At 51.9% G+C, this 20,469-nt stretch overlaps 10 protein-coding genes across 10 annotated transcripts; 6 read left to right on the top strand and 4 right to left on the bottom strand.

Annotated features, from left to right (window-relative positions):
* Positions 1-69: 69 nt before the first annotated feature.
* J4E85_006779 (uncharacterized protein) lies at positions 70-695 on the top strand (the record flags this gene model as incomplete). The annotated part of the gene is made up of 2 exons (XM_051471015.1): positions 70-237; positions 351-695. 2 exons carry the CDS (start codon positions 70-72, stop codon positions 693-695), a joined length of 513 nt encoding a protein of 170 aa, XP_051325225.1.
* Positions 696-1,264: 569 nt separating this feature from the next.
* Positions 1,265-3,121, top strand: J4E85_006780 (uncharacterized protein; the record flags this gene model as incomplete). Its single annotated transcript, XM_051471016.1, has 1 exon — positions 1,265-3,121. The coding sequence occupies one exon, from the start codon at positions 1,265-1,267 to the stop codon at positions 3,119-3,121; it is 1,857 nt and encodes a 618-aa protein (XP_051325226.1).
* Positions 3,122-3,452: 331 nt separating this feature from the next.
* On the bottom strand, positions 3,453-4,246 carry J4E85_006781 (uncharacterized protein; the record flags this gene model as incomplete). The annotated part of the gene is made up of 3 exons (XM_051471017.1): positions 3,453-3,817; positions 3,869-3,952; positions 4,183-4,246. 3 exons carry the CDS (start codon positions 4,244-4,246, stop codon positions 3,453-3,455), a joined length of 513 nt encoding a protein of 170 aa, XP_051325227.1.
* Positions 4,247-4,567: 321 nt separating this feature from the next.
* J4E85_006782 (uncharacterized protein) lies at positions 4,568-5,383 on the top strand (the record flags this gene model as incomplete). Its single annotated transcript, XM_051471018.1, has 1 exon — positions 4,568-5,383. One exon carries the CDS (start codon positions 4,568-4,570, stop codon positions 5,381-5,383), a length of 816 nt encoding a protein of 271 aa, XP_051325228.1.
* Positions 5,384-6,084: 701 nt separating this feature from the next.
* Positions 6,085-7,377, top strand: J4E85_006783 (uncharacterized protein; the record flags this gene model as incomplete). The annotated part of the gene is made up of 1 exon (XM_051471019.1): positions 6,085-7,377. One exon carries the CDS (start codon positions 6,085-6,087, stop codon positions 7,375-7,377), a length of 1,293 nt encoding a protein of 430 aa, XP_051325229.1.
* A 1,471-nt stretch (positions 7,378-8,848) lies between these two features.
* On the top strand, positions 8,849-9,532 carry J4E85_006784 (uncharacterized protein; the record flags this gene model as incomplete). The annotated part of the gene is made up of 1 exon (XM_051471020.1): positions 8,849-9,532. The coding sequence occupies one exon, from the start codon at positions 8,849-8,851 to the stop codon at positions 9,530-9,532; it is 684 nt and encodes a 227-aa protein (XP_051325230.1).
* A 198-nt stretch (positions 9,533-9,730) lies between these two features.
* Positions 9,731-11,558, bottom strand: J4E85_006785 (uncharacterized protein; the record flags this gene model as incomplete). The annotated part of the gene is made up of 4 exons (XM_051471021.1): positions 9,731-10,161; positions 10,215-10,409; positions 10,519-11,114; positions 11,215-11,558. The coding sequence occupies 4 exons, from the start codon at positions 11,556-11,558 to the stop codon at positions 9,731-9,733; spliced, it is 1,566 nt and encodes a 521-aa protein (XP_051325231.1).
* A 2,317-nt stretch (positions 11,559-13,875) lies between these two features.
* Positions 13,876-14,360, bottom strand: J4E85_006786 (uncharacterized protein; the record flags this gene model as incomplete). The annotated part of the gene is made up of 3 exons (XM_051471022.1): positions 13,876-13,881; positions 13,987-14,114; positions 14,165-14,360. The coding sequence occupies 3 exons, from the start codon at positions 14,358-14,360 to the stop codon at positions 13,876-13,878; spliced, it is 330 nt and encodes a 109-aa protein (XP_051325232.1).
* A 1,176-nt stretch (positions 14,361-15,536) lies between these two features.
* Positions 15,537-17,236, top strand: J4E85_006787 (uncharacterized protein; the record flags this gene model as incomplete). The annotated part of the gene is made up of 4 exons (XM_051471023.1): positions 15,537-15,627; positions 15,825-16,197; positions 16,254-16,664; positions 16,711-17,236. The coding sequence occupies 4 exons, from the start codon at positions 15,537-15,539 to the stop codon at positions 17,234-17,236; spliced, it is 1,401 nt and encodes a 466-aa protein (XP_051325233.1).
* Positions 17,237-17,605: 369 nt separating this feature from the next.
* Positions 17,606-20,227, bottom strand: J4E85_006788 (uncharacterized protein; the record flags this gene model as incomplete). The annotated part of the gene is made up of 4 exons (XM_051471024.1): positions 17,606-17,697; positions 17,742-18,500; positions 19,024-19,564; positions 19,613-20,227. 4 exons carry the CDS (start codon positions 20,225-20,227, stop codon positions 17,606-17,608), a joined length of 2,007 nt encoding a protein of 668 aa, XP_051325234.1.
* Between the last annotated feature and the right edge of the window lie 242 nt (positions 20,228-20,469).

The raw sequence follows: 20,469 nt of genomic DNA on the forward strand, positions 1-20,469 counted from the left end.
AACCTCGTCACAACTCAATTAGCCACCTGTACCTGTATCTCACCCTGCTCGAAGCAATCCATACACACGATGTCATCGACCGAAGGCCCGCTCTTCAGCTCCGAGCTCATCTCGCCCGAAGTCCTCAAAGCACTCCCAGAAGGCTACAGCTGCCGACCACTCGAGAGGAAAGACTACCACAATGGCTTCCTAGATGTACTTAGGGTGCTTACCACAGTAGGAGACATAACTGAAGAGGTACGAAAACATACCCGGCCCCATACAGCAAGCAAGACATAACTCTGCCACACCCACTCCAAAGCAAACACACGTAGCAGGAACGCACCGCTAACACAACAACCTCCCCACAGCAATGGAACAAGCGCTACGACTGGATGTCCGCCCGCAACGACGAATACTTCCTCCTCTGCATCACCGACTCGTCCAACGCCATCGTCGGCACCGGCGCCCTCATCGTCGAACGCAAATTCATCCACCAGCTCGGCCTCGTAGGACACATTGAGGACATTGCTGTAGCCAAGGACCAGCAGGGCAAGAAGCTGGGTCTGAGGATCATCCAGGCGCTGGACTTTGTCGCGGAGAAGGTGGGCTGCTACAAGACTATCCTGGATTGCTCAGAGGCGAATGAGGGATTCTATGTCAAGTGTGGGTTTAAGAGGGCCGGGTTGGAGATGGCGCATTATTATGGGCGGTAGATGTGGTGAGAGGGGGATAGAATGCATGGTGAGGGCGTTATTTGGGGGGATTGAAGAGACTATTAGATCTATGGGATATAGACTATCGACAGAGTATAGCTAGAGCATAGAAATCTGGTATGGAGCTGCGCGTAAATGTCGTTCTCTTCAGATGCGTCTATTGTGACCAGGAGAAGTCCCCCGGATTTGCGCACCAGACCTGATGCTCCAGATATTGAGAAATATATGTATCACGATCAATGATCTTAACGCAAAATGATAAAGAGCGCGTGTTGTACTGTTTTTGTTATTGATCCCAGGGATGTTTGCTGCACTTTAGGGCCATGGTGGATCAGCTAAACCTCGATTTGCTCGCTTGCACTCTACCACCAACGCCGTCATCACCGCCGCCGCGCAACTTGAGAATCCAAGACAACGATTACTATCGAAAAAGCAACTTATCGCCGATGGCGGATGCTCCTGATTATCGCTTGGACCGCAGCAATCTGGTGATTATTTGATTTAGGCGGGGGTTGAAATTTATGATTGTGGACGAGTCATTCAAGATCAAGAGATAGTTCGCGGGCAAGATGGCACACGATGAGCAACACGAGAATCGCGAAACCAGAACGCCACGAACTAGCGAGAAGAACACAGATCACGCAGAAGTGGGAAAAGCACAATCAATAGCGAAGCCCGAAAACCAAGAATCTACAGGCGACAAGTTCTCACCCTATGACACATCCAGTGCACCTAAGGTTTCTACCGGCCTCCCACCCGAGATATGGACCATAATGCAATCTGCGCCGGCAAACCTTGCGCCTGAGTACTTTCTCGAAACCAGTCGCGACCTGCTCGAGAACCCTAATCGGACCTCAACCCATCTTGCGCGCGCAGAGCTTTCCTACCAAAGTTTTACAGACGCAACATACAATCCCAAGGCCAGTACCCCAGAGGAACTGGCGAGTATTGTCAAGCATCTACGACCAGAATGCCGACCGCAACTGATCGACGGAGGTATAGAAGGGTACGACCTAGAGTACACAGTTGTACGGAAACTCATACCTCGGAATCCAAAGTTGGATGACTCGCTGATGCAGACTTGTCATCTGTTTGTGTCTCACGAGGATGTCACTATCACGAGTGCAGATGAGAAAAAGGAGACTGTAAAAGCAGAGCGGTACATGGTTGTATACATTCCTCATGCTGCAACCCCAGAAGCCATTCCCTATTATCACCCCAAAGTCCGTTCGTTGGCCATGCTACATACATACTTTCCATCCACCTCTACATCATCATATAAATCTCTGATTTCCGCACCCGGGCACCTGTCTATTCATTACTCCCTCTTTCCTGGCCAAGCTCTCGATAATCGTCTCTCCCGCACTGGTCTCAAGCTTCTGGAAGTCATACACAAACACTCGCGCGGTCGGCAAGCTGGGTATAAAAAGCGCGTCCATCACGATCAAGTCATCAGCCAGAAGAGGTTCCAGAACAAGTATGCATTCTTGAAGGGCAAGTATGCGAAAGATCTGATCGAAGGATGGGTGGAGCAGACGCCTGCTGAGAAACATGTTTTCGAAGACCTGGGTATTGCTGCCTTCCTCATGGAACTATGGACGGACATGTACGGACCTAACAAGGGCAGCATCAAGCATGACGAGGGCTTTATGAAAGAGGAGGAAGATGCGGCAGAGCAAAAGACCAAAATAGCACAAGCCAACTTCCCAGGCTTCGTAGACATCGGCTGCGGAAACGGTCTCCTCGTCCACATCCTCAACGCCGAAGGTTGGCACGGCTGGGGTTTCGACGCCCGACGAAGAAAAACATGGGAAACCTTCCCACAACACCACACCGAGAAGCTGCAAGAAATGCTCCTCGTACCTGAGATCCTCCAACCACCTCCCTCAGACACAAATCCCCCCTCAACACCCCATCACAACGGCGTCTTCCCACCCGGTACCTTCATCATCAGCAACCACGCCGACGAACTCACCCCTTGGACACCGTTACTGGCATACCTCAATTCCTCGCCTTTCATCGCCATACCATGCTGCTCGCATGACTTTGGTGGAACGAGATTCCGCGCGCCGGCGCATGCAAAACATGTTATTCCTGATCCCATGACGGCGGATTCGAAGAAGCCGAAGCAACCCTCTGCGTATGCTAGTCTGTGCAGTTGGGTATGCCATTTAACAGAGGAAACGGGGTTTGTGGTTGAGAAGGAGCATCTGAGGATTCCTAGTACGAGGAATATCGCTGTGCTGGGGAGAGTGCCGGCCAAGGAAGAGGGACGGAAGGATGATCAGGCGAGCGTAGAGAAGAGACTCGAGTTCTTGAGGATATTGGCGGAGAAGGAATCAGGTGGGCAACCGATCGGGCAGATTTGCACCAATTGGATGCAAAGCGGTGATGGGTTAATGAAACCTGGAAAGGGCGGACATTGAGATGGACGTTGCTCCGTCCTACGACAAAGTGAAGGAGTACAAGCATGATACGATATGTAACGGCTCTCTATAATAGCATCAACGATGTGCAGCTGACATGGTCATGCCATCACATGCACAACGAGATAGTCAAACAGAATAGTTCACTGAAGGTTATGGGGTATCATTGAGGACATGGTCGTCCAAGACTGCATCATCGCAACTTAGACAAGCGATCCATTCGTAGTATCATCCGGTCATTTCGCCGTATCCGAACCCATTTTGTAATGCAGTAAAGCCCGACATGAAGATGAAACCGTATCTAGCCTTACTCCAGAAAGCCCTCAACTGCTTACGAAGCAGGAGCAGCACCGCGTCCCCGGCCGAAGCCACCACGGAACTCGGGCTTGAACTCGCCAGGGGCAGCGCCCTCAGCCTTCTCGCCAGCGTCACGGCGGCGGTAGCCGTCACGGTCACCACCACGGTCACCGCCACGTCCACCACGGCCGCCACCACGGCGCTCACGGTCGTCACCGCCGCCGAGCATACCCCGGGGAGGAGCAGAGCGCTGCTGCTTGATGTGGGTCTGGGGAACGATCTCGGCGGGGAGGTGGAGCCATTCACGGAGGTAGTCGAGACCCTCAGGGGTGAGGGTGTAGTAGTACCATTGCCATGAGAAGCGGGTCTTGAGGTAACCGCGCGAGGTCAAAGACTGGCCTGTTGACTGTTAGGGGCCGACGATGTCGCAGTGCAGTAGGAGGTACTGACAAGCCTTGACGACGTAAAGGTTCTTGGTGTCGATCTCGCCGTGCTTGGGAAGGTTGAAGTCCTTCTTAGCAACCAGAACTCCCTCTGTGGTGACCGTGTGTCAGCCTATCCTTATATGCAGCAAAGCCGCGAAAATGTATAATTGTGCCATAGCCATGGCTCGAGTGCGCGGGGATACTAACCTCTGAAGAGGTACCTGAAGAGAAGACTGGTTAGCAAATGTGTTCAATTGTGTGGAAGGGAATCAGGTGTAGCTCAGCCCATATCAAGTCGTATCATTTCGTGCGAAACTCAGAGCTCGAATGCGCCGTGACGTTGTTGGTGGTAGAGGTAGACTAACTCGTGGATCTTCTTGCGGTCGGCCTTGGGGATGAGCATCTTGACGGTTTGCGAGAAGTCTCGGGATGTCAGGAGTTGTGGTTGAAGGTCGATAAGGGCAGAAGTTCGCTGTAGAGAGCAGGCGATTTCGAGTGATGGGTGCGAAGCTAGTCTAAGCGAGCGCTATGACCAGCTGTTGCGGTTCCGCCAAGGCCCGGTCCCCAATCTTCAAGACTCAGTCGCCTGCTTCCTCAACAGACCACTCTCACCCACCAACAAGCAACTTTCAGTTTAATCAGAGTTAAAACTCCCAAATCGCATTTGGAAGCGATCGCGATATTCACCACGCACGCGCGGCATACACAACACCGCGTCGCAACCATGGACACCGCCACTCAGTCCCCCATCACCGTCATCGTCAACAGTATTCGCGGGCAGAACATCGCCTTTGCGACGCAAAAGGATGCGCCCCTTACCTCCATCTACGATACACTCTACGAACGCGCACCATGGATCCAGAACTCATCCTACATCCTGACCACCAACTCGCGCCGCTCCGTACGTCATGACGCTGCGCCCGTGTCGTCGCTCTTGTCCTCGCCTGCAGACACTTTTCTATCCCTACGCCTGACCGTACCACTATGTGGTGGAAAGGGTGGTTTCGGATCTATCCTGCGCGCCCAGGGTGGTCGCATGTCCTCGCGCAAGAAGAAGCAGGGCGACGTGAATGGATCATCTCGAAACCTGGACGGGCGACGCCTGCGCACAGTCACTGAAGCCAAGGTGCTTGCCGAGTACCTCGCGATCAAGCCCGAGATGGAGCAGCGCGAAAAGGAGGAGCGACGGAAGAAGTGGGAGGACATCGTGGCCAGCACCGAGCGCAAGCAAGAAGAGCTACAAAACAGCAGAGGCACAGCACGTCTTGATGGGAAGTGGGTTGAGGACAAAGAGGAAGCAGAGAACAAGACGAGAGAAGCTATCGAGAAAATGCTGATGGCACAACGAGACAGCTCAGAGGACGAAGAGGACGAGGCTCAACCGACCGCTTCTTCGTCAAAACCTGTGCAACAACGGGCCATGTTCGGCTGGGACGACGAAGATGATGAGTTCATGAGCGATAGCGAGGAAGAGGACGAGGTCTCCGAGGAGGACGTCAAGCCAGTGATCGAAGGAAAGGGGAAAGGCAAGGCCGTCTGAGATCCGTCGCACAGCCAGAAAAGTCGCATAGGCAATTTGATTTGAGCAGCATACAAAGGCGTTAAGGACAAGCTACACTACAGATACCCCATACCAATACACACATTATTAGCACATGGGGCGCACCCATTTCGCCCCATGAGTCCAGCATCTTTCTGGAACAAACTGCGAAAGCAACAAACTGCCATTCTTCAACTAATGTCCATTCCATCCGCCTTATCATCGCGTGTTCGCATGCTTCCATTAGCCGACGGATAACCTGCATATCAGAAAGCGGGATAGTCCCGCACTACTGTTATCGGACATCCGACCCGCCCCTTCCTTACGACTGGGCGCCTGTCATGTCATGTTATCCTTTGAGATGCCGACTTCCATGACCCGTGCCGCCATGACTTTCATCTCTTTCCCTCCTCACTTTCCCTCACATAATGGCTCTGCTGGCTAACAGATTCCCGACTGCACTCCGCATTGCAAGCAGACGCTACCCCGCACCGAGAGCTGTACCTACTCCCAGAGCAGGAATATCATGCAAGCATGTCAGATGCTTCTCTAATTCGCCACAATGGCAGATCAGAACGAAGGAGATGAATGATGATTCGATGAGAGATCTGAAAGTCAACCAGGAGAGGTTGATGAATGATATCCACGACACATGCCAATGGGGTATAGGCGAGCCATGGGGGGAGTAAGTGGTCCAAGTAATGGATAACCATGTGGCTGACGATAGTAGAAAGCCAACGGAGACGGGTATGAAGCGATTGGCGCTGTCTGATGCCGACAAGACTGCACGTGACTGGTTTGCAGAAACAACAAAGGCACTCGGCTGTGAGGTTACCGTTGACGCCATGGGAAATCAATTCGCTGTGCGACCGGGACTACGGAACGACAAACCACCTACATTTGCAGGAAGTCACTTGGATACGCAGCCTACTGGTGGACGATATGATGGCATTCTGGGTGTTACTGCTGGCGTGGAGATGCTCAGAGTGCTCGCCGACAACTGGACGGAGACTGAGTACCCTGTCGGCGTGGTTAACTGGACTAACGAGGAGGGTGCGCGCTTCCCTATGTCAATGGTTTCCAGCGGAGTTTGGGCGGGCTCTATTCCTCTTGAAACGGCGCATAACCTTCGCGAAGTTCATCCTGGAACTGCAACCATGAAGTCTGAGCTCGAGCGCATTGGCTACCTGGGGAGTACACCAGCAAGCTACGAGGCCATGCCAATGGCGGCGCACTTCGAACTTCATATCGAACAGGGCCCACTTCTGGAGATGGCAAACAAGAAGATCGGAGTTGTCACTGGGGTGCAAGCTTACAAATGGATGACGATCAAAGTCAAGGGACGAGACACTCATACCGGAACTACCGATCTCAAGTCGCGAGCTGACGCGCTGCTGACAGCGAGCAAAATGATCCTTCATTCTCATCGTCTTGCAACCGCCAACGCCGCACTAGCATCCACGGGTATACTCAACCTAAAGCCTGGCTCAACGAACACGGTGCCAGGCGAGGTAACTTTCAGCCTCGACATCAGGGCACCGAAAGACGAGACAGTCGCGAAGATGAAGGAGCTAGTCCTCCGCGACTTCCCTAAGATCGCCGCAGGCGAAGATGTTGAAGGCTCAAACCACGGTTGCACAAGCGGTCTTCCACTCAGTGTTGAGATAGTCGAGGATTTCGACAGCCCAGCAACTAAGTTCCACGCAGACTGCATCACGTCTGTCAGCCAATCCGCGCGCAGCATTCTCGGCCCTAACCAGTCTATGGAGATGACTTCTGGTGCTGGGCATGATAGCGTCTATGCGAGTAAGCGCTGCCCGACCAGCATGATCTTCGTGCCGTGCAGAGAAGGTGTGAGCCACAACCCAAGGGAGTTCTGCAAGGAAGAGGACTGTGCACTTGGTGCCCAAGTTTTGCTACAGAGCGTGGTGAGGTTCGATAGAATGAGGGATGAGAGAAGGGTTTCATGGAAGCAAGAGCCATATACTCTATAGGGAGAGCACGCTGGGCGACAGCTTAGCATGACCCATGTAGTCTTTGGTAATTCAAGAGCTCATTCATTGTGGCACTGGTAATCAAACAGTTTCATGCCACCAATTCTCACGCTTGGCGAAACGATGTGAAAGTTGACATTGACAGCGACCGAGCGGGCGAACTAGAGGAAGCTGGAGTGCAGTAGCGCCGCATGTGACTTAGCGCCACTGCCAGATGGGCAACGCCCGAATGTCCGCCCCGTTGCCTCCTCCACATGCCCAGCTTTCTCGACATATGCTCTTTTTGAGAGCTGAGAGCCAATAACGATACCATTCTAGGGGCTTGTGCGATACTCGAATCGCAAAAGCTGCTTTCCGAATGCACCGCGCCAGGGAAGTGCGTTTCACGGCGCGTTGCAGCTGCAATCCAGCTGTGCTCATCCCTGAGGCAGACGTTCAGCCCGCCAAGCTCAACACACCCAGCATGTGCCTTTCAAATGGCCCTCGCGCTTCATTAGTTATACCACGCTGCAATCGGATCTTGGATTCAGCCCTGGGGAACTTGGCATTTGGGACCGGATCGCACGAACAGGTTGTCCTTCTCGCGAACAGCTTGGGCATTACAGATCAGCGTACAACACCACTTGATTATCACTAATTCATACACAGTCCTCCGAAGAAAATTGTCGCGATAGGTCCGTTCGGACTGCGGCTGACATTGCTGCCTGCAGGTGCTTCAATAGGCGCGCATAAGTCACCCCACGCTTAACCCAAGGTCCTACAAGCCGTCGGCATCCATGATACCCAAAGATACGAGATATCGTTATTGGTGGCGCTCGGCCAGACCGATATGTTACACATGCATACTTGCGCAGGAAGGCTGATACTTTGCTCTCTCAGCTCGTGGAACAAGGGTAGCCGAGGGTAGAAGCAGGTACAGCGCATGTGCACAAACCGCATTCCTCGCTGGCACTCACAACACCACACGAACTTGTTCTATACCGCTTCACCGTAGATGACGATGCGACCAAGTCTCCGCTTCTATGTTTTGAGTATCGCCGCGCTGGTCGCTGGAAAAGACATCCCCAATCCACAGGTACGGGCGACAGGAGTACAGGTAGCGATACCACAGAGTCTTATCACGCCGGCTCCTGTTTTACATGGCGATATATTCAAAAGATCCGTTGCGACATGCGGCTTCATTCGTGGCAACTCAGGTGCATTGATCTTTACCCTGGGGATGCGGCCAACATCTAACCTGCAACAGAATTACCCATCACATGTGCGGAAAACTATAACTGCATCACTACACAACAACTTGAGCCCGGCTTCGCATGCTGCAACAACGTCGAGTGTCTCGATAGTTGGGCTACATGCCGACCGTACGGTCAGACTGATTGTTTCGGCTACTCCCTCCCAGCCGACACCTGCTCGTCCATATATGGCTCAATTCTTCAATGGTATGCTCTCCAGAGTTTTCGTAATAAAATGAATGCTCATCTCAGTCTACAGTTCGCAGCAAGCACAACAGTGCTTCCGCTACGCTCGCAGTTCTGCCCTCGACGACACGAATACATTCTACTCGTGGGCATGCGGAACAGCTTCAGACGACATTCTCGTGCTTGGGACATCAACAGTTGAAGGAGAAGTTCTGACCGCGGGATCTGGCACCACGGGTATTGATGATTTCCTGCGATCGATCACTAGTGGACTCCAGCCCACCGCCGGCAGCAAAACCCCAGCGGCCGGTGGTAGTGGAGGTAGTGGTGGCAGCAGCAGTAACCCGATCAGTACCACTGCAATTGCTCTCATAACGGTGGCTGGTATTGCTGTACTTGTCATCGCTCTGCTACTTGGATATTTCTGCTGGTACCGGCCGCGCCACCAGAGAAACACCGACGTTGTTCAACATAACCAGCCCTCTCAGTTACCATACGAGCCGACTGTTACTCAAGGACCTCGTACCGAAATTATACCATCATATGGCGGATCTCGGGATGAGATCATGGCTAAATGGAGCGGCCTGACGCCTCCCGGAGCACATCCGAATGTGCCGCCGTCTGAGGCTCCTAGTGATAGTGACTACTCTGGGCCCACTGCGAGTGAGATGCCACGGCCGATGTCGACAGTGCATGAATCGGGCAGCAACTTTGGCAACAGATTCTATGACCATTAGCTTGTAGTGGCTACACGAATACTCTATTGGCGACTTCGATGCTCCTCAGACTGAGCATGAAGGACGTAGTTAGCGAGACATCATCAATGGACTTGTCGCGAGTTGCTTTGTATATTAACCTAGTATCTAAATTCTACTTTGAGAAAACTGTCAACTAGTTCCAACGAACACAAGCAGCAAGCGACATCTGCCCTCATCTCACATCGAAGCTTCCCATGCCTTCCTGGTCGCATCTAGTTTCCGCACTTTATCGCTCTTGAACACTAACTTCCACTTGCTATCGTCGAACAACTGCAGGAGATCACATTCATCACCACCATTTCCGCCGCGCGATAGCCCGACCTCATTCACGAAGTTCCATTCGCGGCCACACCTAGCATCACACTTGCATGGCACCCACTTCGAGAACCGTTTCAGCATCTCGCGTCGATTAGGGTCTATGTTTGTCATCTTGGTGAGATCAAGACTAGATTCGACGTGGAGCATGTACAAAATCGCCATCACGAACGGCTTCCGATGTATACTGTTGCGCACATCGCGCTTGTCTCGGAGAAGGCGCGCCCAGGTTTCGAAGACGTGGTTAGATGATGGCTTTGCATCGGGGCCGAACTGCTCAAAGAAAGCGCTGACTGGAAAGTTGTTAGTGTTTCTAAGGGCTTGACTTTGGACTTGTGATACGTACAAGTGACTTTTCTGTCTTGAGGGTTGCATCTGTCGTATATCGTTTCGTACACGTAGTATGAATCCAGCGTTAGATGTTGCCAGTATGATGGCGCATACTCTTTGATGTACTTGGGTCCTTTGTGCAGTGAATAGAACAGTTTCGTCACAGCGGGCTTGATGTGATTTGCAGATGGAGTCGGTGAGATGATTGGTTCTATTTCAGGATAGTAGTCAGCATTGATCTACATGCTGCGAGAAATAGCCAACATGAGAGACCATCTAAGTAAAGTCCATTTCTTCAGCACTAGCGAGAGTCAACGCACTTTTCTCGGTTCCTGCCACGCTCACCCAGCGCTCCACCATCTCCAAAGTCTGCGCGTCGTTGCCATACGTATCAGTCCGCGATGCGATAATGCCCTTTTTGCTCGCTTCGTCGATCGCCACTTCAGAGAGGTCGGGAGGATTGAACCGAAAGTATCCGCCCCTGCTTGCCAATTTCTTATGCGTGAGATGGAATTTGTTCGCTGTGTTCTGAGTCTCTGTTGCGATCGAAGCAATGCTCTTTGCAACCTCGGTGACTTTCTCGCCGAATCCGTGTAATGCTGGTTTGCCGGTACCAATCGATACTAGCACTCTGATCTGCTTGTCGAACTCTTCTTCGGATTTATCGAACAGCGACATCGCTTCGAGGTACAGTTCGTCGATGGGATTGTTGGAGCCGATACCTGCGTCAAGGAATCGTCTAGGTTCACCGGAATGTGTTATCTCCATTGGCGCAAAGAATGATGTTGCAGCGGATGTAGCACGAGCTACCTCCCAGATTTTGACTTCGTTGTAGAAGTTGGAATGCTCGCCTGCTTTCTCATAATCAGTGAAGCGTATCGGGACACGGCTTTCTTCTGTCATGGCAATCACAACACTTGCTAAGTCAGCGTATGGTCCCGAGACGAAGAACTTTGGGACATTACGTTTTACAAGCTGAAGTTTTCGACCCTCTGAACCTATCATCCGATGTCCACCCAGCGTTGGACATCACCTGCTTGATCGCTTTCTCCATGTGCTTCGTTTTGTACCGAGGCTGCACTTTACCATTTCGAATTTTGAAAGGCAGTTTTCTGTCTTTCGGATCGAAGACAACGTCCATCAGTCCGGTGTACGCCTCAATGCACTGATCGACAGACATCTCCAATCGACCGAGCATGATAGCAATCAAACCTCCTGTGCTTGTTCCGCAGATCATGTCAAAATAGACACATGGCTTTGGGCTGCCAACCAAGGATAGTATCTTCCTTAGCATATACAGTGATGCCAGACCACGTACGCCTCCTCCATCGAGACTGAGAAGTCGGAGATCTCCAGACATTGTCGCTATGTAGCTCGGTAGCATTCGTAAATCCTAGATGCAAAGCGCATACATCTGAAGGAAGGAAGAAACACGTGGAAAGACGAATGCAGAGCTCAACAGCCAGCGCGTAAAGACCTTAGACGCACGTGACATATCGCGTAACTCAGCTTTCGTCCCGAAATGGTTTTTCTTGGTGTGAGTCAATTCGCAGCTAGATCCGCAAAGCCGCTGTTCAGCTCGAGACCGGTCGCTGAACACTGCGTTGGGCCTGTACCCCCACGATGCGACGGCTTGCAATGCTAGGCTACGATTCGTTCGTACAATCTTACATCTTCGCGTGAATGAACAACTCTGAATGGCTAGCCATGCTGTCGGGCTACACAAGGCTAAGCGGATGATGCAGAAGACCAAATGCGAGGGGCAATATGTGGCTTTTCTTGGCAGCTGAACAATTAGAAATCGAATGACCTGAACACAATAATCTTTTGAGGCGCATTTCTCAGGGCATTGATTGCGAGTGGTTGAAAGCGCAAAAGGAAAACGAGGCAATGTCACACGGCGTTCTTTGGATGCGCAGTGGTTGACCCCTCAGGAAGCTTGGCCGACAGTCTTGTCCGTACCTTGTCACCCAACTCTTCAACCGACTCCACCAAGTCAATGTTGTACTTTTCACATACCAACTGTACGTTGCCTCTCTTCCAGAAACCCTCTGGACAGCAAACAATCGCCTTGCCTGTTCCGGCATACAGTCCTAGTTCCAGCAGCGTGATGGGCTGTAATGCCTTAGCCTCGCCTGCGAAATAGAAAACGATAACATCGGCTGTGCGCGCGTAGTCCATTTCCCATTCAACCTGCTCTTTGAAAGGCGGGAAAGATATGTCTTCGATCCAGCTGCTGTCCCAGTCATCTCGGCGTGGGTTCAGGATAGCAATGGGTAGATCGGAGAGCAAGGCTGTGAGGTGTGCCTGCCAGTCCTTGTTGGGATCGGACTGAATAGCTCCATAGAGAATCACAGATGGCCTATCGACTAACGTTCGGATGGGGGGTTTGTGAACGATGGCTTTGGTTGTGGAAGAAGACATGTCTGATAGAAGTTGTGATGGTGCGGAGGCTGGCGCGTGCTGGCGCTCCACAATAACCGCGACTTGCTATGACATAGTGATTATGTAATCTGTTGTCCTGAAAATCAGGCGACCCTCCAACGCCTAGTTGGTACCAGCCTTGCATCCGACATCCATCGTAAACCCAGCCATTGATTAAGTACATCGGATATCCATAAGAGCGTCGCAATGTCGTAAGAAAGCAGTCATATCGAGAAACGCACTTCTAGTGTCAAGCGTGGGGCGAAGCTCACAGGGCCCGGGGTGCCAGGTGCCCGTCTGGCCAGACCTGACGTGTGTACGGATTCGCAGGGTCGCCTCCGTTACCCCCTTCATATGTGACCTGGACGGTCCGCTCGTACAGGATAGCTTCCTCGCTATCGTTGTCTCCTTTATAAGAGACGTGCCCGGTCGGCGCCTTGGCCTCTCGCCCACCCGAGGCTTTAGGAGCCACGCTAGCAAGAGGAATCTCATCGTCGCCGTCTCCTTGCGCGCCGTCTACAGTGCGCATCAACGTATCGTACTTGCGCTTGGCGTTTCCATCACTTCCCCAGGTGCGCAACCCGCGATTGCGACCTGAGGAATCTTTGTTTTCAGATCCGCGACTCTCGCCGACTAATCGCGGGGCCGCGTGTTTTAAGAAACGTCGCAGGGTCGGCAAGCAGCAGCATATGACGAACAAGTTCGATTCGACGACGCTGTATTGTGGTTAGTTTCCTGAAACCACATCAGATCAACGGAGGCCTTACATCCACAAGCACCCCACGGCTATGATCCAGGTTTGGTCCATGTCTGTCAAAGCTGGGATCAACACAATAAGGCGAATTATTGAAGTGACCATTGTGCTATATGGAGTCAGCATTGGTTCGTAGCGCGACTTTCCTTCTCGGTGGACACTCACATTGATCCAACACAGAACATGATTGTCAGTCCAATCTTCTGTTTCATCGCCATTTGCAATCCCCAGACGGTCGGAATGGGGATGGCCATCAGCATCACATCCGTCACGATACCGATCACAGCCGTAGCAATATAGATTGCCCCTCTGTTGACGCATGTTGCCGTAGCGAGCAGTAGAGGATCCCAGCTGGCTGCAATTGGCTTGCAAGCGAATATCAAACTGAAGAATATCGCTGTATACGAACCAGCGCAGACGAAAAGGGTGATCCAAACAGCCCATTGGAAGGCGACGGACGGGGAGAGACGACTGTAAAAGATGCAGAGTGCGACCTTCGTCAGGGCTGTGCAAGGAGCATACACGACTGGTGCTGCTAGAATGAGCTGTCAAGTCGTCGAATCAGCACATACGCAACAAAAGTAGGTGAGGGAAAGAGTTGTCAGCTTACTCGCGAATAAAAGCCGTATTTCTCGATCGAGATTTCCCAGGCGTGTACACCGATACTACCGGTCGAGAATCCAGTTATCAAGAGACCTTGAGTGCCCACTGAACAAGCCCAACCAAGGAGGAGTAATGCTGGACCTCTGTCAGAAGAGTTCCTCTGCCACTGTTATTGGATATCATACCATCGTCAATCTGGAACTGCTTCATAAGCCGAATCTTGGTGTAGAGCCGCTGCCCAAGAAACGCAAGTGCCAAGATGTTCTCGACGATGAAGACCACATACGTCTCCGTCACCAGCCTCCGCTGTGGGTTCGCGAAGTCGACCTCGTAGCCATCGGGTGGAGGGATGATGGTTGTGACGCCGTTAACTGTCGCCATGACGTGGCAACCGTTGGACAAAGAACGGATAGTTGATTAATGAACAACGGTCTCGGGAGCGGCAACTAAAGAATACCCCAACGAGGGAGAGCATGTACGCCTAGGACTCTTGAAACCTTCTTCTCCAACTAGCAGGCGGAGGTGCTTCACACATAAGGTTGTGGAGGCTAGACGGCCAAGTTTGCGCTAAATTTCCAGTCCAGGGGCGGAACACATGGGGAGTGGATGTGAACGACATTCATGTCGATCGCATCGAAGTACTCGCCTGGACGTGAAGGCCCGTCTCGGTAAACTTGACCCCTTCGCCAGACCGTTGACCTCGATATGGACATGGAGGCACAATAACTACCGAGAAGGGGTCCGGGGTCTTGCTCAGATAGATATGACACCTTCATGTGATCGGGACGACCATGGCCAATGCACATTTGGCTGCTGGTTTACTGATTTCAGACCACTTCAAACTGTATATCAGGCCTCCATACTCCAGTCCACAAGACGATTCAGTGCTCATCTGGTTCATGCCCCAGTCTCCACTGAACAGATCGGATCATACGATAACCGATATGCTATGAGAGTCATGGTGAACACCTCTCAGATCCGCATTTCTGAAGCATGATAATTGGCCGCAATGCGAGCGAAGAGTCGATGCTGACGCGTGCGAAAAGGTTGAGATCTGATCCTACAGATCGAAAACGTCGAAGCCCCGACGGATAAGGCCGATACTAGCTATTCCCGTAGCTTGTGGGTCTTGTGTTCGGACCGCCCGCGGCATTGGTGCAGAGTGTGATAGGTTCCATTTTACCGTCCCGTGTTCAAGGATAATATTTGCCTATCATATCGATGAAAATATCTGGAGCCCTCGCCTCTTTTCTCAGGGACCAGAGGAGCACACCCCTCCTTAAGGCTAATGCGCACACCACGTGTTAGAACGGCAGCTGGATATGTACCCTTCTGCTATACATGTTAAGATCCGCATAAGAGCCGCCTACCTAGGCAGGAGGAGGACATTTCAGGTTTAAATGCCAAGTTGGAGCGATATCTCTTTCGGGTGCTGTTAGCCGCTGCTGGCATGGTAACTCTGCCTGCAGCGATGGCGGCAATAAAACCCCAACCGACCCGGCATATCGGTCCAACAACATCTTTTTCGAGTGTGCTAAGTTTTAAAGTTGAGACAGCATGAAGCTCCTTGCACCGGCTATTGTTGCATCTCTGGGATTGCACGCCGAAGCTGCCCAGTTCGGTGCCCACAAGAACGAGGTTCTTGGCAGTAAGAATGACAGTTGCGTGCGTGACGGGTACTCCCTAGTCAAACTTTGACCATTGCTGACCGGATTTAGTGTTCATCGCTGGAGGTTGCCGGACTGAAAAACATCTTTTACGAGAATGATGAACAGTACAAAAACCGAACAGCATCTTACTGGTCGGTGAGTGCTCAGTTGCAGCCTAACTGCATTGTCCAACCAGTATCTACCGAAGAGGTTTCGACTGCTGTCAAGACCCTGGGTGCGCAAAGCAACTGCAAGTTTGCGGTGCGGAGTGGTGGTCATTCGACCTGGGCCGGGTCCAACAACATTAATGATGGCGTGACACTCGACCTCGGTCTTATGAACACAACTATCTATGATGAGGCAGCAAACCTCGCACGATTCCAGCCTGGCACCCGATGGGGTGGTGTTTACGGCGCACTTGAACCTTATGGGGTTACTGTCGCGGGTGGACGAGCAAGCAGTGTTGGTGTTGCCGGTTTCTTGACCGGAGGAGGAAACTCTTTCTACACTGCGCGAAGGGGTTTTGCTTGTGATCAGGTACAGAACTTCGAGGTTGTCCTTGCGGATGGGTCAGTACTCCGTTGCATCATTACACAATACATGGGTTGTCGCTAATACCAAGCAGCGAGGTTGTCAACGCGAACGCTACGTCCAACAGCGACCTCTTCACAGCCCTCAAGGGTGGCTCTTTCAACTTCGGTATCGTCACCCGCTATGACGTGCAAACATTCGCTGCCGGAGACCTTTGGGGTGGTGTCAGGGTTCACGACAAGAACCACACACAACAACACGTCGAAGCTTACACAGCGTGGGTCGACAATGTCGAGAATTACCCTGACGGCTCCAGCATCGTCTTCTGGAGCTACCTACCTGCCATGAAGGATATCGTCATCATTGCCGCATACGAGGATGTTGCCGGAAACGTAGCTCCCGCAGGCTTCGACAAGTTCATGGCTATCCCTGCTCTATCCGACACTACAAGGAAGGCAAGCCACAAGAACCTTACTGACGAGCTTGAGCAACCTACAGGATACCGGTATGTCATTCTGGACGCTACAAAATGATCAAACTGACAACTCTAGTGACATCTGGTTCACCATGACTTTCAAGAACGATGCCACCGTATTCAAGTACATTGTCGACGCCCACACCAAATTCGTCGAAGCATGGAAGGCGATCAGTACCGACGGCGACTTCATCACCCAGTGCATGTTCCAAGCTATCCCGACCACCTTTGCCGAGCACAGCAAGGAACGCGGTGGTAACGTCATGGGTCTTGATCTCGTAAAGGACAACGCAGTCATGCTTCTTTTCGACATTGCTGTCAAAGGAGAAGAGACCGAAGTCATTGCGAGAGAGGCGCTCAGGGCTGTCACCGAAGAGATGCAAAGATTCGCTGCCAGCAAAGACGCTCTGGTAGATTGGCAGTACCTGAACTACGCCGACGCGTACCAGGACCCACTTGGTAGCTACGGCTCCGCAAACGTCGCTAAGATCCGCGCTGCGGCTAAGAAGTACGACCCCAAGGGTATGTTCCAGACTCAGGCGCCTGGTGGATTTAAGATTTCAAAGGTCAAGAACTCGACTTTCACCAAGCAGGAATTGTAAGCCGCTGATGGCAGCGAGAAATGTGAGGAAGAGGAGAAAGCGTTTCCGCATACTGTTAGCAAACCACGACTTGAAGGATCTTCTGTTTTATCTATTCTGCCTCAAAGATCACCATACCCATTACCTTCATAGCTAGGTGCATCCAAAAGCTCAATAGCCCTGGCTCTTAGCTCTCTATTCTGCTGTTTCCCCTCAACCTCGTCCCTCAACTTCGCCGCCCTCTCAAAGCACTCTTCCGCCTTTTCCGTATTCCGCGCGATACGAATATACCTCGCAATCAACGGAACGCACCACTCGACAAGCTGCTTTGCCGTAGTTCTTTTCTCCACGTCTCGTTCCCACATACTTTTATACCAGGTGTTGAGTGTTCTAGTGTATGGCCAATGCTTCCAAGCGCTGTACGCGTCCGCGCCGTTGGCGCAGATGGACATACGGACGTCGTGGTGATTTATCAGTTCCTCCTGTGTAGCGTCGAGGGGGCGGTAAACGGTGGGTATGAGAATACGCCATTTTAGTTGTTTCCAAGCGCCGTCGTCAATCAGGATAGGCGCGGGTTTGTTTGCCTTAATCCGACTCTCGACGAAAGCCTCCCGCGATTGGACAGGATATATTCTCAAAGCGAGCGTTTGTAAGGTCGCACCCAGAGCCCAGATATCAACGGACGGCCGCTGCTTCTCTTGTTCGGCTAATGGTGGTGCCCATTCGGGTGTGCCAAGGAAATCTTTTTTGGGCTTCTCACCTTCGGGTAGAGGGTATCGTGTCATGCGAGCGAAGTCGGTCAATCTGAATACCGGCTCATCAGGGATCCCATCTTTTGGATTCCAGCCTTTGGGAAATTCGACCAAGATGTTGTCTGGTTTGACGTCGTTGTGTATGTAGCCAAACTCGTCGTTCATGTTGTGCAAGTAATCTAGAGCAAGGGCCATGTCGCGAAGACACTTCCAGATTGTGACTTCGGGTGTTCGTATAATGAGTTTTGAATGCCGGAGTTGCTGCTCTTTATAGCTGGCCATGTATGCAAGAAGATCTCCTAGCTCGCAGAATGGAAGGAAGATTGCTGGGGCCGCGGGATGATGGTTATGCGACCATGCTAACATTCCGGCGATGTGCTCATGCTGACCGAGGATGGTAAGATTTGCGATTTCTTCTTTGATGCGTTTAGCTGCTTGAGATGCATGGTAAGGAGTGTTGTACGCAATAGGAGTTTTTACTGCAATGAGCGCTTTCGAATATTTGTGTTGGTATGCGTAGACTGTGCCATCGCCTAAAGATGGATGCACGAAGTCAGTAAATGTCTCACAACAGTTCGTACATGGAGATTACTCGCCCCCTTCTCCTAACCAGCGTGTTTGGTTGAATAGCCTTCTGAACTTTGCGTAGTCTTCTAAATCACCCGTATTGAAAGATGAATTCATGCTCGCCTTTCTTCGCTCCCCGCTAAGATCCAAGAAGATTCGGCTCATGTGCTTGAGTGAATCCATTTGAAAAGGGTGGGGTATATGAGATTGGAGTGACAGCACTGTTTAAAGCTGCGGCTTGAAAACACAGACGTGGCTATTATATACTCACAAGGTGCCCTAGCATCCTCAACTTTGGTTGGCGTTGACTGGTAGTGCGATGACGCAGAACGAAACAAGCCACTCACAGCTTGCGCAATACAAAATGTACCATGAAAAGGGATCGCGTCAAGTACCGCGTATTGCAGGTATGTTGTAAGTAGATTTTACAGGTATTGTAACGACAGTGGTGACAACATTAGAATCGTCAGGCTCCTCACATCTCTCCACCAATCTTGACAGCGATCTTGCCCACAGCGCTCTGCTTCGCCATCATCTCAAATGCCTCAACCGTCTGGTCAAAAGGATAGTCGTGCGCCACCACTGGCTTGATGCCGTGCGCTTCAACGAACTGCGCTAGTTCGACAACTGCATTACGCGGGAAGGCGCAACATCCTTTTACTGTGTTTTCGTTGTCAGCATACTTGGCATGTGATCCAGGAGAGATGGTCAAAGGCTTACCAGTCTTTGCAGTAAATAAGATACTTGGGACAAAAGCCGCATCGATAGGCGCGTTCGGTGTCAAAACACCTGGCATGCTGATCAAACCGCCGACGCGGGTGCTGTTGATGGATTTCATCAACGTGCCTGCACCACCTGTCTCGATAACGTGATCGACGCCCTTGCCGCCAGTGATTCTAGAGACTTCTTCGTCCCAATCCGGCGTGGTGACATAGTTGATGAGGTGCGTCGCGCCGAGACTCTTCGCGATCTCGAGCTTGCTGTCCGAAGAGGAAGTAGCGATGACCGTCGCACCAAGAGCCGAAGCAATCTACGTTCTATCAGTATACATCCCCTTGCACCACAAATGACGACTTACCTGGATCGCAAAACAGCTAACGCCACCCGTCCCCAGGGTAAGCACCCACTTCCCTTCCAATCTCCTATCAGTCCAGCCCCCGATCCAATCTCCAACACTCCCATCCAGCCTTCCATCAAGCTGCCCACGAATCGCAGACCAAGCCGTCGCCCCAGCCGTCGTCAGAGAGGCCGCCTCAACTGCCGTCAAGTTCTTTGGCTGCTCGACAATCCACTCATCAGGCAGCACAAGATACTCTTGCAACGTGCCATCCTGGCTCGTGCCGCCTAGGATCGTGGCAAAGTCCAGGTTGCAAAAGTCTCCCGACAGCCACCCGTTCTGGTTGAACATGACTGCGAGTCCTTTCTTATCGCTCCAGATAGAGCCTGCGCCAGTCGAGTGGATGATGCCGGCTCCGTCGGAGCCGGGCACGAGGTCGGGTTTATGGTCTCCTGGGTATTGGGGGGAGCGGGTGGAGACGAGGACGTCGCGGTAGTTCAGGGAGGCTGCGGTCATCCTGAGGAGGACTTGTTTGGGCCCTGGGGTTGGGATGGCCTTTTCCTGCTTCGTTAGGTCAGACAGCTTGGTGGCTGTTGCCGGAACGGTCCATGCTGCGTAGGTGGTTGGGGTAGACATTGTAGAAGTACTTTTGTATCGGTGGTAACTTCGTGAAGATGATGAGGCTCTTATGTTCATCGTGAGTTGTAGTGGCATACTTATACCATATCCTGATACTTCCACCAATACCGAGATGCAGTCAGCATGCAGCGACACCGATGATGCTTAGCGAGCATTCACTTAAGGCGTCCATTTGTGGCCTATTCTGCGACAACTTCCAACTCGGGGTTCTACAAATGCATCTCAAAAGCTCGAGGCTC

This window comes from Alternaria conjuncta, assembly GCF_024043145.1.
Source record: "Alternaria conjuncta strain BMP 0040 chromosome Unknown scaffold_9, whole genome shotgun sequence".
NCBI lineage: Eukaryota > Fungi > Ascomycota > Dothideomycetes > Pleosporales > Pleosporaceae > Alternaria > Alternaria conjuncta.